This window comes from Mandrillus leucophaeus, unplaced genomic scaffold (assembly GCF_000951045.1).
Source record: "Mandrillus leucophaeus isolate KB7577 unplaced genomic scaffold, Mleu.le_1.0 Scaffold510, whole genome shotgun sequence".
NCBI lineage: Eukaryota > Metazoa > Chordata > Mammalia > Primates > Cercopithecidae > Mandrillus > Mandrillus leucophaeus.
This window is the reverse complement of record NW_012105476.1, coordinates 340,555-353,384: the sequence shown is the minus strand read 5'-3', so window position 1 is coordinate 353,384 and position 12,830 is coordinate 340,555. Positions and strand designations below refer to the sequence as shown.

The following is a 12,830-nucleotide window of genomic DNA, read 5'->3' as shown; positions in this document are numbered from 1 at the left end:
TTTGAGATGAAGTTTCATTCTTGTTGCCCAGGCTGGAGTGCAATGGCACAATCATGGCTCACCACAACCTCTGCCTCCAAGGTTCAAGCAATTCTCCTGCCTCAGCCTTCCAAGTAGCTGGGATTATAGGCATGTGCCACCACACCCAGCTAATTTTGTGTTTTTAGTAGAGACAGGGTTTCTCCATGTTGGTCAGGCTGCTCTCGAACTCCCAGCCTCAGGTGATCTGCCCACCTCGGCCTCCCAAAGCGCTGGGAATTTCAGGCATGAGCCACCACACCTGGCCAAGAGCTGGTACAATTTCTACTGAAACTATTCAAAAAAAACTGAAAAGGAGGGACTCCTCCCTAACTCATTTTATGAGGCCAGCATCATCCTGATACCAAAACCTGGCAGAGACACCACAAAAAAAGAAAACTTCAGGCCAGTATCCTTAATGAACATTGATACAAAAATCCTGAATAAAATACTGGAAAACTGAATTCAGAGGCATATCAAAAAGCTTATCCACTATGACCAAGTTGGCTTCATCCCCAGAATGCAAGGTTGGTTCAGCATACACAAATCAATAAATGTGATTGATCACATAAACAGAATAAAGACAAAAACCACATAGTTATGTCAACAGATGCAGACAAGGCCTTCGATAAAATTTAGTGTTCCTTTATGTTAAAAACTAGGTATCGAAGGAGCATACCTCAAAATAATAAGAGCTATATATGACAAACCCACAGCCAGTATCATATTGAATGGGCAAAAGCCAGAAGCATTCCCTTTAAAAACTGACACAAGACAAGGATGCCCTCTTTCACCACTCTTACTCAACATGATATTGGAAGTTCTGGCCAGGGCAATCAGGAAAGAGAAGGAAATAAAGGATATTCAAAAAGGAAAAGAGGAAGTCAAATTTATCTTTCTTTGTAGATGACATGATCCTGTATCTAGAAAACCCCATCATCTCAGCCCAAAAACTTTTTTTTTTTTTTTCTTGGACATGGAGTCTTACCCTGTCACTCAAGCTGGAATGCAGTGATGCGATCTTGGCTCACTGCAACCCCCTACCTCCCGGGTTCAAGCTATTCTCCTGCCTCAGCCTCCTGAGTAGCTGGGATTACAGGCACCCGCCACCACACCCAACTAATTTTTATATTTTTAGTAGAGACGGGGTTTCACCATGTTGGCCAGACTGGTCTCAAACTCCTGACCTTGTGATCTGCCCACCTTAGCCTCCCAAAGTGCTGGGATTACAGGCATGAGCCACTGCACCTGGCCCACAGCTTCTTAAGCTGATAAGCAACTTCAGCAAAGTCTCAGGATACAAAATCAATGTGCAAAAATCACAAGCATTCTTATACACCAATAAAAGGCAATCAGCCAAATTATGAATGACCTCCTATCCACAGTTGCCAGAAAAAGAAGAAAATACCTAGGAATACAGCTAACAAGGGATGTGAAGGACCTCTTCAAGGAGAACTATATTCCACTGCTCAAAGAAATCAGAGAGGGCACAAACAGATGGAGAAGTATTCCATGCTCATGGATAGGAAGAATCAGTATCATGAAAATGGCCATACTGCCCAAAGTAATTTATCGATTCAATGCCATTCCCATTAAACTACCATTGATATTCTTCACAGAGTTAGAAAAAACTTTTTTTTTTTGAGACGGAGTCTCACTCTGTCACCAGGCGGGAGTGCAGTGGCACAATCTCGGCTCACTGCAACCTCTGCCTCCCAGATTCAGGTGATTCTCCTGCCTCAGCCTCTCAAGTAGCTGGGACTACAGGTGCCTGCCATCATGCCCGGCTAATTTTGTGTATTTTTAGTAGAGATGGGGTTTCACCATCTTGGCCAAGATGGTCTCGATCTCTTGACCTTGTGATCCACCCACCTCGGCCTCCCAAAGTGCTGGGATTACAGGCCTGAGCCACTGCGCTCAGCCAGAAAAAACTATTTTAAAATTCATATGGAACTAAAATAGAGCCTGAATAGCCAAGACAGTTCTAAGCACAAAGAACAAAGCAGGAGGCATCACACTACCCAATTTTAAACTGTACTATGAGGCTACAGTAACCAAAACAACATGGCACTGGTACAAGAACAGACACATAGACCAATTAAACAGAACAGAGAACTCAGAAATAAGACCACCTACAACCATGTGATCTTTGACAAACCTGACAAAAGCAATGGGGAAAGGACTCCCTATTTAATAAATGATGCTGGGAGAGATGGCCAACCATATGCAGAAAATTGAAACCGGACCCCTTCCTTACACCATATCCAAAAATTAACTCAAAATGGATTAAAGACTTAAATGTAAGGCCAGGCGTGGTGGCTCATGCCTGTAATCCCAGCACTTTGGGAGGCCAAGGTAGGCAGATCACCTGAGGACAGGAATTTGAAACCACCCTGCCCAACATGGCAAAACTTTGTCTCTACTGAAAATATTTAAAAAATTAGCCAGGCATGGTGGCAGGCACCTGTAATCCCAGCTACTCAGGAGGCTGAGGCAGGAGAATCAGTTGAACCAAGGAGGTGGAGGCTGCAGTGAGCCAAGATCATGCCATTGCACTCCAGCCTGGACAACAAGAGTGAAATTCCATCTCAAAACAAAAAAAAATACCTAAATATAAAACCAGAAACTATAAAAACCCTAGAAGAGGGCCAGGCACAGTGGCTCACATCTGAATCCCAGCACTTTGGGAGGCCAACAGGGGCAGATCTCTTGATGTCAGGAGTTCAAGACCAACCTGGCCAATGTGGTGAAGCCCCGTCTCTACTAATATAATAATTAACTGGGCATGATAGTGGGTGCCTATAACCCCAGCTACTGATAGACTGAGGCAGGAGAACCACTTGAACCTGGGAGGCAGAGGTTGCAGTGAGCCAAGATCAAGCCACTATACTCCAGTCTGGGCGATGAAGTGAGACCCTGTCTCAAAAAACAAAACAAAACAAAACAAAAAAAACAACCCTGGAAGAAAATCTAGGCAATACCATTCAGGACATAGGCACAGCCAAAGATTTCATGACGAAAATGCCAAAAGCAATTGCAACAAAAGCAAAAATTGATAAATGAGATTTAATTAAACTGAAAAGTTTATGCACAGCAAAAGAAACTATCATCAGAGTGAACAGACAGCCCTACAGAATGGGAGAAAAATTTTGCAGTCTATCCGTCCAACAAAGGACAATAGTGGAGAAGACCCAAGAACTCCCAGGAAGGAGGGAGAAAGAAGTGTGATTTAAAATGGCCTCAAACTATTCAGTAGCAATACTGGAAGCTAGAAAGCAATGGGGCAGGCAGTAGTTCCAAAATTAAAAGGAAATTATTTCCAAACTAATTATTTATTTATTTATTTATTTATTTTTTTTTGAGACTGCAGTTTTATTATTACTCAAATCAGTTTCCCCGAGCATTTGGCGATAGTTTTTTAAGAACAGTTTGGTGTGGGGGGCTCCAGACTAGAATTCTGTGCTGTGCCCACATGACTTCTGTACGGAGAAAGGCTTCTTTCAGATATGTAGATTTTGTAAAAATGTGACTGCTGCTCGCCCTTTGTAAGGAAAAACTAGAGGAGAGAATAAACTAAAAATGAGAAAGAAGGAAATAGGGTGCTCCACATCCGAGATAGGCAAAGGAAGACACAGGCTGTGCCTGCCGAGAGCATCCACCAACACTGGAGCAGAGGGCAGGGCCCCGGGAGAGAGGGTAGACCAGGGACTCAGTTCTTGTGCTGGACCATGTGGAAGAGTGTTAACTAGTGATAGGTACGTGCCAATGAAGCAGATGAAAAGAGGCAATTAGGATTCTCAAGGAAATTTTGAAGAAGGAAGCTTTACTTTATAATATAAAAAATGTAGTTAAACTCACCATGGCTGAGTGTGTGAGCAATACTTACATGACCATTAACATAAATACTGAATTTAAAATTTACCAACAATTAGGAGAGTGTGGGGACGGGCAGGTGTGAGGTATTGGTGGTGACAGAAGCTGAGGGGGCAAGATTTCAAAGTGGAAAATGTGCTTGCTGTCATCAACGTGCTTTTCAGAAACACGAGCTAATGAATAGACGCCTAAGAGTAAATCCCAGACAGGCAGCCAATACAGGTGCAGCTGGTTCTGTCTGAGGAAGAAGACTTGATGTGGAGTGGGTGACCCTGAGCTGGCTGGGTTTGTTTCCAGTCTTGTAGTCTATTTGGTATTTTCAGATATGCCCTGGATTGTTGGGTGAATATGAAAATGAAAGCAGTAGATTTTAGCATTCGACAGCTAACTGTGCAGCTTTAAAAGTGTTGTCTTAGTCTGTCAAGTCAGGGTGCAGTAGATGAAAGCAGTGATTGTCCTTGGATTTTCTGTTTATTTCTCCTTTAAGGACAGTGGTTAAGACCCTGGGATATACACTTGGCCCTCCATATCCACAGGAAAATAAACAATAAAAAACAATACAGGCTGGGCGCAGTAGCTCACATCTGTAATCCCAGCACTTTGGGAGGCCAAGGCTGGTGGATCACCTGAGGTCGGGAGTTCGAGACCAGCCTGGCCAACATGGTGAAACCCCATTCTCTACTAAAAATACAAAAATTAGCCAGGTATGGTGGCAGGTGCCTGTAATGCTAGCTGCTCAGGTGGCTGAGGCAGGAGAATCGCTTGAATTCAGGAGGCCGAGGTTGCAGTGAGCCAAGATCGCGCCATTGCACTCCAGCCTGGGCAACAAGAGTGAAACTGTCTCAAAACACACACATGTGTGTGTATGTAATTTTTTAAAAAATACAAATTTAACACAGTACAGTAAAACTATTTACGTGACATTTACATTGTATTAGGTACGTAAGTAATCTAGAAATGATTTTATTAAAGTATACAGGAAGCCCAGCATGGTAGCTCAAGCCTATAATCCCAGCACTTAGGAAGGTCAAGGCAAGAGAATCACCACAGCTCAGGAGACCAGCCTTAGCAACAAAGCAAGACCTCATCTCTACAAAAATAAAAATAAAGTACACAAGAGGGTGTGCATAGGTTATATGCAAATACTACACCATTTTCTATCAGAGACTATTTGGGTACTAGGGTAGAGGGTCCTGGAACCAATTCCCTACAGATACCAAAAGACAGCTGTAGAAATTTCTTATTTTGACCAGAAGGGATTGAACAAGCAGCTGGAGCAGTTATGTGGGGGGCTCTGAGCTATTGTCAGCCTCCTTCCTGGGAGGGCTTCATCTCTTACCTCCGTGGCAGGCCCTCACTCTCTTTTTTTTTTTTTTTTTTTTTTTTTTGAGACGGAGTCTCACTCTGTCGCCCAGGCAGGAGTGCAGTGGTGCGATCTCAGCTTATTGCACCCTCCACCTCCCAGGTTCAAGCGATTCTCCTACCTCAGCCTCCCGAGCAGCTGGGACTTACAGGCGGGTGCCACCACATCCAGCTAATTTTTTTGTATTTTTAGTAGAGGCGGGATTTCACTGTGCTAGCCAGGGTGGTCTTGATCTCCTGACCTCATGATCCTCCTGCCTCGGCCTCCCAAAGTGCTGGGATTACAGGCATGAGCCACCACGCCTAGCCTAGGCCCTCGGTTTTTTAGACTCTGTCCTAGATATATAAATAATATCTAGAGCTGGGGCTGTGGGGATTTTGTTTCCTTTTGTTGATGTTTTGTTTTGCTTTGTTTTTGAGAATACAATTTAGGAGAGGAACTTTGAGAATGTAGTTGAAAATCCTCCAATATTTTACTTTTTTTTTTTTTTGAAACGGAGTCTCCCTTTGTCACCCAGGCTGGAGTATGGTGGCGCAGTCTCTGCTCACTGCATCCTCCACCTCCTGGGTTCAAACGATTTTCCTGCCTCAGCCTCCTGAGTAGCTGGGATTACAGGCACCGGCCACCATGTCCAGCTAATTTTTTTTTTTTTAATTCCTGACCTCAGGTGATCTGCTCACCTCGGCCTCCCAAAGTGCTGGGATCACAGGCGTGAGCCACCACACCTGGCCTTCAATATTTTACTTTCAGTAGAAATTAGAGTGACTTAGTGTTTGGGCAATATTTTGGGAACTAGGAAGCTTAAGTTCTCATTTAGACCCTAACATTTGTATCTTGGCTTTGAGAACATCTCACTCAGGATTTTTTTTTTAATTGAGATAAAATGTATATGCCATAAAATTCACCATGTTGAAGTATGCAGTTCAATTGTTTTAGGATACTTACACAGTTATATGACCATCACTACTATCTAATTTCAGAACATTTTCTTCAACCCAAAAAGAGACCCTCATACTCTTTAGCAGTTACTCCGCCAGTCCCCAGCAACCACTGATATCCAGAACAGGCAACCATCAGGACATTCCCTCTATGAATTTACCTATTCTAGGTATTTCGTATAAATGGGGTCATATAAACATGTCTGTTGTGTGTAGTGTTTCCTTGTTTCCAGGTTCACTCATGTGGTCGCATGTGTCAGTGTTTTACTCCTTCTTATGACTAAAGGGGTTTGTTTTTTTCTTTGGAGCTGTCTCTGAGGGGACTGTGTCCCTCACTTTGCTGCCTCTTAACATTGAGTTTGCAGACAAGAGTAAATGTTGATAATATCAAACGTATAGTCGCTGAAATTCCCAGGCAGTGTCTCAGACGTTTTTTAAATTTTATTTTGAAACCATTTCAAGCTTATAGAAAAGCTACACAAACAGCACAGAAAGGTCCTGCTGGCCTTTACCTGAGATGCCCATCTGCCTTTAACTGGTTGTCCCAGTGTTATTTACTACAGAAGGTCCAATCTGGGAGCAAATACTGTACCCAGGCATTATGTCTCTCTGGTCTCTGCAATCTGGAACATTCTTCTTCCCTTGGTTTTCATGACTTTGACATTTTGGAAGATTACAGGGCGGTCATTTTGTAGAATGTTTATGATATGGGATTGTCCAGTGCTTCCTCAGGATCAGACCCTGGGCTCACTGCCTAGGTGAGAAACTCCCGGAGTGGTGATATATCCTGATTCATGTAGTACATAGGGTCCATCTGTCCCATTGGTAGTGGTGGTAACATTGATCACTTGGTCAAGATGATGTTTGCCAGCTTTTCTGTATACAAAGTTACTTTTGACTAGATAGTGGCTCATGCCTATAGTCCCAACAGAAGCTGAAGCAACAGGATCACTTGAGGCCAGGTGTTTGAGACCAGCCTGGGCAACATAGCAAGACCTCATCTCTACAAAAGGTCCTACTGGCCTTTTCCTGAGATGCCCATCTGCCTTTAACCAGTTAAACAAAAAAAATTAAAAATAGAAAATTAGCCAGGATTGGTATCAGGTGCCCATAGTCCCAGCTGCTCCAGAGGCTGAGACAGGATGATTGCTTGAGCCCAAGAGTTTGAGGCTCCTTATCTCTTAAGGAAAGAAAAGTTACTTTTTGTCCTTTGTAACTAAGTATTTTATGAAGAGATACTTTGAGACTAAATAAATATCTCGAACCTCATCCCACTCTTCTTCTAGTTAGATCACTGTGATGGTTGCCCGATGATGACTCTTTAAATCCTGTTCTTCCTACTACTGCAAGGAAGAGTTTCCTCTCCATTTATTTAGTTTATGTCACTGTGGATTCATAGATTCGAATGTGATACTTGATAATCTGTAGGTTTCATTATTTATTTTTATCTTTAACTTTCCCGCATTTGGCCCAAGGGAGGCTCTTCAAGCTGCCTCTCGTGTCCTTTTTTTTTTTTTTTTTTTTTTTTTGAGACGGAGTCCTGCTCTGTCCCCCAGGCTGGAGTGCAGTGGCGGGATCTCAGCTCACTGCAAGCTCCGCCTCCCGGGTTTACGCCATTCTCCTGCCTCAGCCTCCTGAGTAGCTGGGACTACAGGTGCCCGCCACCTCACCCAACTAGTTTTTTGTATTTTTTAGTAGAGACGGGGTTTCACTATGTTAGCCAGGGTGGTCTTGATCTTCTGACCTCGTGATCCACCCGTCTTGGCCTCCCAAAGTGCTGGAATTACAGGCTTGAGCCACCGCGCCCAGCCTCATGTCCTTCTTATATGTCCTTTGATTTTATGAGCACTTCCTTGCTTTCTTACAAAATAAGACATGCCAGCCTTGTTTTGTACTTTGCCTGCTTCACCGTGGAGTCAGCCATTTCCTCACAGAGCCCAGCCGTTTTAGTGAAGACTGGTATTTAGAGACCAAGATCCATGCACTCAGTGTGCCCATTGCTTTGTGGGGTGTCACCACTCCTGGCCCTCTCAATAGACAATGCTATACACGTGTACATACACCCACTCACCTCACATATCTATATTTACCTCTGTATCTGTGTCTGTATCTGCTGAGACCAGGAATTCCCATCGTTTGCTCCTGTTACACTCTAGCACTATGTTCTAGCTTCAGTGAGAAACCTGACTCTACTCCCAGCCCTGCCTGGCCACTATCACTGCCCCTTCCAGACCACCCTCCTTGCAGGAGCAAACTTCAAACAATGTATAATATTAACACTGATTTTAAAATTTTGCAATAAAACCTTATCAAAGAAATTAAAATTAGCCAGGTGCGGTGGGTCATGCCTGTAATCCCAGCACTTTGGGAGGCCAAGGTGGATGGATCACCTGAGGTCAGGAGTTCAAGACCAGCCTGGCCAACATGGTGAAACCCCATCTCTACTAAAAAACAAAAATTAACCAGGTGTGGTGGCACACACCTGTAGTCCCAGCTGCTCAGGAGACTGAGGCAGGAGAATTGCTTGAACCCAGGAGGCGGAGGTTACAGTGAATGGAGATTATACCACTGCACTCTAGCCTGGGTGATAGAGCGAGACTCTGTCTCAAAAAAAAAAAAAAAAAAAAAAACACAAATCTTTCCATTTCTTCTTTTAATTATCTGTTTCCTATAAATATTTGAAACAATATGGGGAGAGATACAAGTCCAAGTGTATCTTCCTGGTGAATTGCTTTTAAATTATGTAAGGCCTCTTTCTCATGCATTGTATCTGATGATAATATTGCTCCACCAGCTTTCTTTTGGTCAGTCATTGAGTACATCTTTTCCGTCTCTTTGAACCTTTCAGTGTTCTTATGTTCCAGATGTGCCTTGAGTTTGAGACCAGTCTGAACAACATAGCCAAGACCTCATCTCTACAAAAAAAAAATTAAAAATAGAAAATTAGGCAGGATTGGTGTCTGGTGTCTGTAGTCCCAGCTGCTCCAGAGGCTGAGGCAGGATGATTGCTTGAGCCCAGGAGTTTGAGGCTGCAGTGAGTGGAGATTGCACCACTGCACTCTAGTCTGGGCAACAGAGCAAGACTCCCTCTCAAAAAAAAAAAAATTAACTATCTTTCTAGAACAGATAGATTAGTTATTGACATTTTAAGTCAGAGCCATTTCAGGTATAATGGTAAAATGCCAAGTAGATTACTGTGTTGGCAAAGATGTAATTTAAGCATTCCCTATTTCATGAGAAAGGGGTTATGTGTTAGATTACAAATGTAATCTGTCTCTTGAATTTCAGGGCACCACCAAAATCAACACTTTCAATTGGTCCAAGGTCCGTAAACTAAGCTTCAAGAGGAAAAGATTTCTTATCAAACTTCATCCAGAGGTTCATGTAAGTATTATTTTCAGCTTTTTGTTTTGTTTTGTTTTGTTTTGAGACAGAGTTTCGCTCTTATTGCCCAGGCTGGAGTGCAATGGCATGATCTCGGCTCACCGCAACCTCCGCCTCCTGGGTTCAAGCGATTCTCCTGCCTTAACCTCCCAAGTAGCTGTAATTACAGGCATGTACCACCACACCTGGCTAATTTTGTATTTTTAGTAGAGACAGGGTTTCTCCGTGTTGGTCAAGCTGGTCTTGAACTCCTGACCTCAGGTGATCCACCCGCCTTAGCCTCCCAAAGTGCTGGGATTACAGGCGTGAGCCACCGCGCCCAGCCTATTTTGACCATTTTTTAACTCATAATTTATTCTGCTAAAACATAACTACGTTGTAAATCATTTCAGCATAATGCACACAAGAACTCAAGGACAGGATTCGGGACTTAGGTCTGGAGGGGCTGAGGGCAGTCTGCCTAGCTGGTCTCACACTTACCTCTCCCAGGAACCTTGTCACTCACATGTTGCTGGCTCAAAACCCCAGGGTTTCACATTCAGTGGGTCTGGGATGAACCCAAGAAGGTACATATCTGACAAGCTCCCAGGGGCTGCTGAGAACCATGGTTATGGCAGCCTCTTTGTCCTCTAGGTAATGAAGCTGAAGAACAAAGTGTTCAAAATGATCTAAAGCCCTACAGCAATTGAGAGCTTCAGAATGAATTGAGGAGTGCCCCAGTGTTCTCTTGTGTCCTTCATTCAGAAATTGATCTTTGAATAGCTCTAACTGAAGAAGCATTGATTATCAGGAAGTAAATATTCCTTTCTTTACTGACTGCTCATTAATAAAGTAATAGTTACATGTGAATTTACTGAAATGAGTAAAAATGGAAAAAATAAATGCCTGTGCAGTGTATTTGGTAAAACCCAGTACTTCCAGTTATTCAAAGGTGTTCCAGTTGCTGCATTTCCGTTGTACAAAAGGAGTTAGAAAATAAAAAGATTTGCCAAGCTCCCGTGGGGTTTGAAGCTTAAGAGAGAGCCATGCCTGTGTCAGCCCAGACACGTTTTGGGTTATGGGAGATTTACAGCCCTTGGGCCAGTCAGAAGAAAAGTTTTGCCTTCGCCTTTACAAGGCACTTGAGTAGTGGGGCTTCTGTCACTCACTGGGTTCCCGTGCGATATGTAAGTGTGTTTGCTTCTGTCACTCACTGGGTTCACGTGCGATATGTAAGTGTGTTTGCTTCTGTCACTCACTGGGTTCACGTGCGGTATGTAAGTGTGTTTGCTTTTGGTAGAAGGCTTGAAAGTGGCTTTAATTGGTGCACAAATATCTCTTCTGTGGATGAAAGGAAAGTAGAAGGAATGCCAGACACACATACAAAACACAAGTAAAAGCTGTTTTACTCTGTGAGTAAAAAAAAAAAAAGTTTCTTGCAGTTATTCTGAGATGATAGGGAAAGTTCACCAAAGCAGCTATTAACTTGAATAGGGCGATAAGTGAAAGCCCAAAACTGTTTGCATCTGCATTTAGCAAAGTTACACTTTACATACCTGAGCACTTTTTTAAAGACTAAATGTTAGATTCAAAGTGTTACAGTCTTTGTGGAAGGTAACTGGGTAACATATATCAGCAGGTTCAAAGATGTGCAGCCTTTGAGCTCAGAGTTCCATTTCCAGGAGTTTATCCTAAGGAATAACTGAGAGTGAATGCAGTTTCTTCAGGGCGATATTTGTGGGCCTGAAAACTGCATGTCCTGAACATCTAAAACATTCTAGATTTTAAAAATATATACCATGTAGAAACAATTCAGTAATAACATATAAATATGTCAGCTGGCATGAAAAATGCCATCCTTTGCTAGGTGGGAAAAGTGTTTACAAAGATATAATTCAGAATGTTGATAGTTGTGTGATTGTGGGTGACTTAATTTTTCTGCTGTTTCTACTGTGAATATAAATACTGTTTCTCTTTTCTTAATTAAGCAAATGGAACCAGAAGACTTTGTATACAATTTTTAGAAAATCCTTCCTGGGCTGGGTGTAGTAGTGCACACCTGTAATCCCAGTACTTTGGGAGGCTGAGGTGGGCAGATCGCTTGGGCTCAGGAGTTCAAGACCAGCCTAGCCAACATGACAAAACCCTTTTTCTACAAAAAAATACAAAAATCATCTAGGCCTGGTGTCATGCACCTGTAGTCCCTCCTGAGGGGGTGGAGGGGAGCGACTGAGGTGGGAGAATTGTTTGAGCCTGGGAGGTTGAAGTTACAGTGAGCCAAGATCACGCCATTGCACTCCAGCCTGGGCGCAGAGCAAGATCCTGTCTCAAAAAAAAATCCTTACTAATTTTTAATTTTGGAATTCCCTATTGTGTGATCTGCTTCCTAAATGTACTTTCTCTTGTCCAATACTTCATTCTTGAATTAATTAACCTTTATGTTTTGTTTCTAGGGACCTTACCAGGACACATTAGAATTTTTGTTGGGTAGTAGAGATGAATGCAAGAACTTCTGGAAGATATGTGTGGAGTATCACACCTTTTTTAGACTTTTGGACCAACCTAAGCCAAAAGCGAAAGCTGTCTTCTTCAGCCGGGGCTCCTCCTTCAGATACAGGTAGGGGCCATGCCATGACTTGCATGGGCCCCTCACTGGTTTGTAAAGCTGAGAAAATAGGTAATTCTTAGTCAAGAAAGAAATGTTATAAAATATTTCAGAGAATTACACACAAAGTGGAGGTATTGTGAAAGAATAACTAGAGGAAGCATATGAAATAAAATAGTGGAAAAAAAATAGGTTTAATAAAAACTTTGCTTACAAATTCAGTTATGCTTACTACAAAGTATAACTTTAAAATATATATGTGGGCCAGGCCCAGTGGCTCACACCTGTAATCCCAGCACTTTGGAAGGCCAAGGTGGGTGGATCATTTGAGGTCAGGAACTCGAGATCAACCTGGCCAACATGGTGAAAACCCATCTCTACTAAAAATACAAAAATTAGCTGGATGTGTTGGCGGGCACCTGTAATCCCAGCTACTCGGGAGGCTGAGGCATGAGAATCACTTAAACCCAGGAGGCAGAGATCTCGCCACTACACTCCACCCTGGCCAATAGAGCAAGACTCAGTCTTAAAAAAATAAAATATAGGCCGGGCGCAGTGGCTCATGCCTGTAATCCCAGCACTTGGGAGGCCGAGGCGGGTGGATCACAAGGTCAGAAGATCGAAACCATCCTGGCTAACACAGTGAAACCCTGTCTCTTACTAAAAATAC

At 42.9% G+C, this 12,830-nt stretch overlaps 1 protein-coding gene across 1 annotated transcript in view; it reads left to right on the top strand.

Annotated features, from left to right (window-relative positions):
• Positions 1–12,830, top strand: part of FARP2 (FERM, RhoGEF and pleckstrin domain protein 2) — a 135,921-nt gene that overhangs the window by 58,521 nt on the left and 64,570 nt on the right. Inside the window, exons 9-10 of the mRNA XM_011996370.1 lie at positions 9,481–9,576; positions 12,009–12,172. Of these exons, the coding sequence (XP_011851760.1) occupies positions 9,481–9,576; positions 12,009–12,172 (260 nt within the window). The remainder of the gene's footprint in view (positions 1–9,480; positions 9,577–12,008; positions 12,173–12,830) is intronic.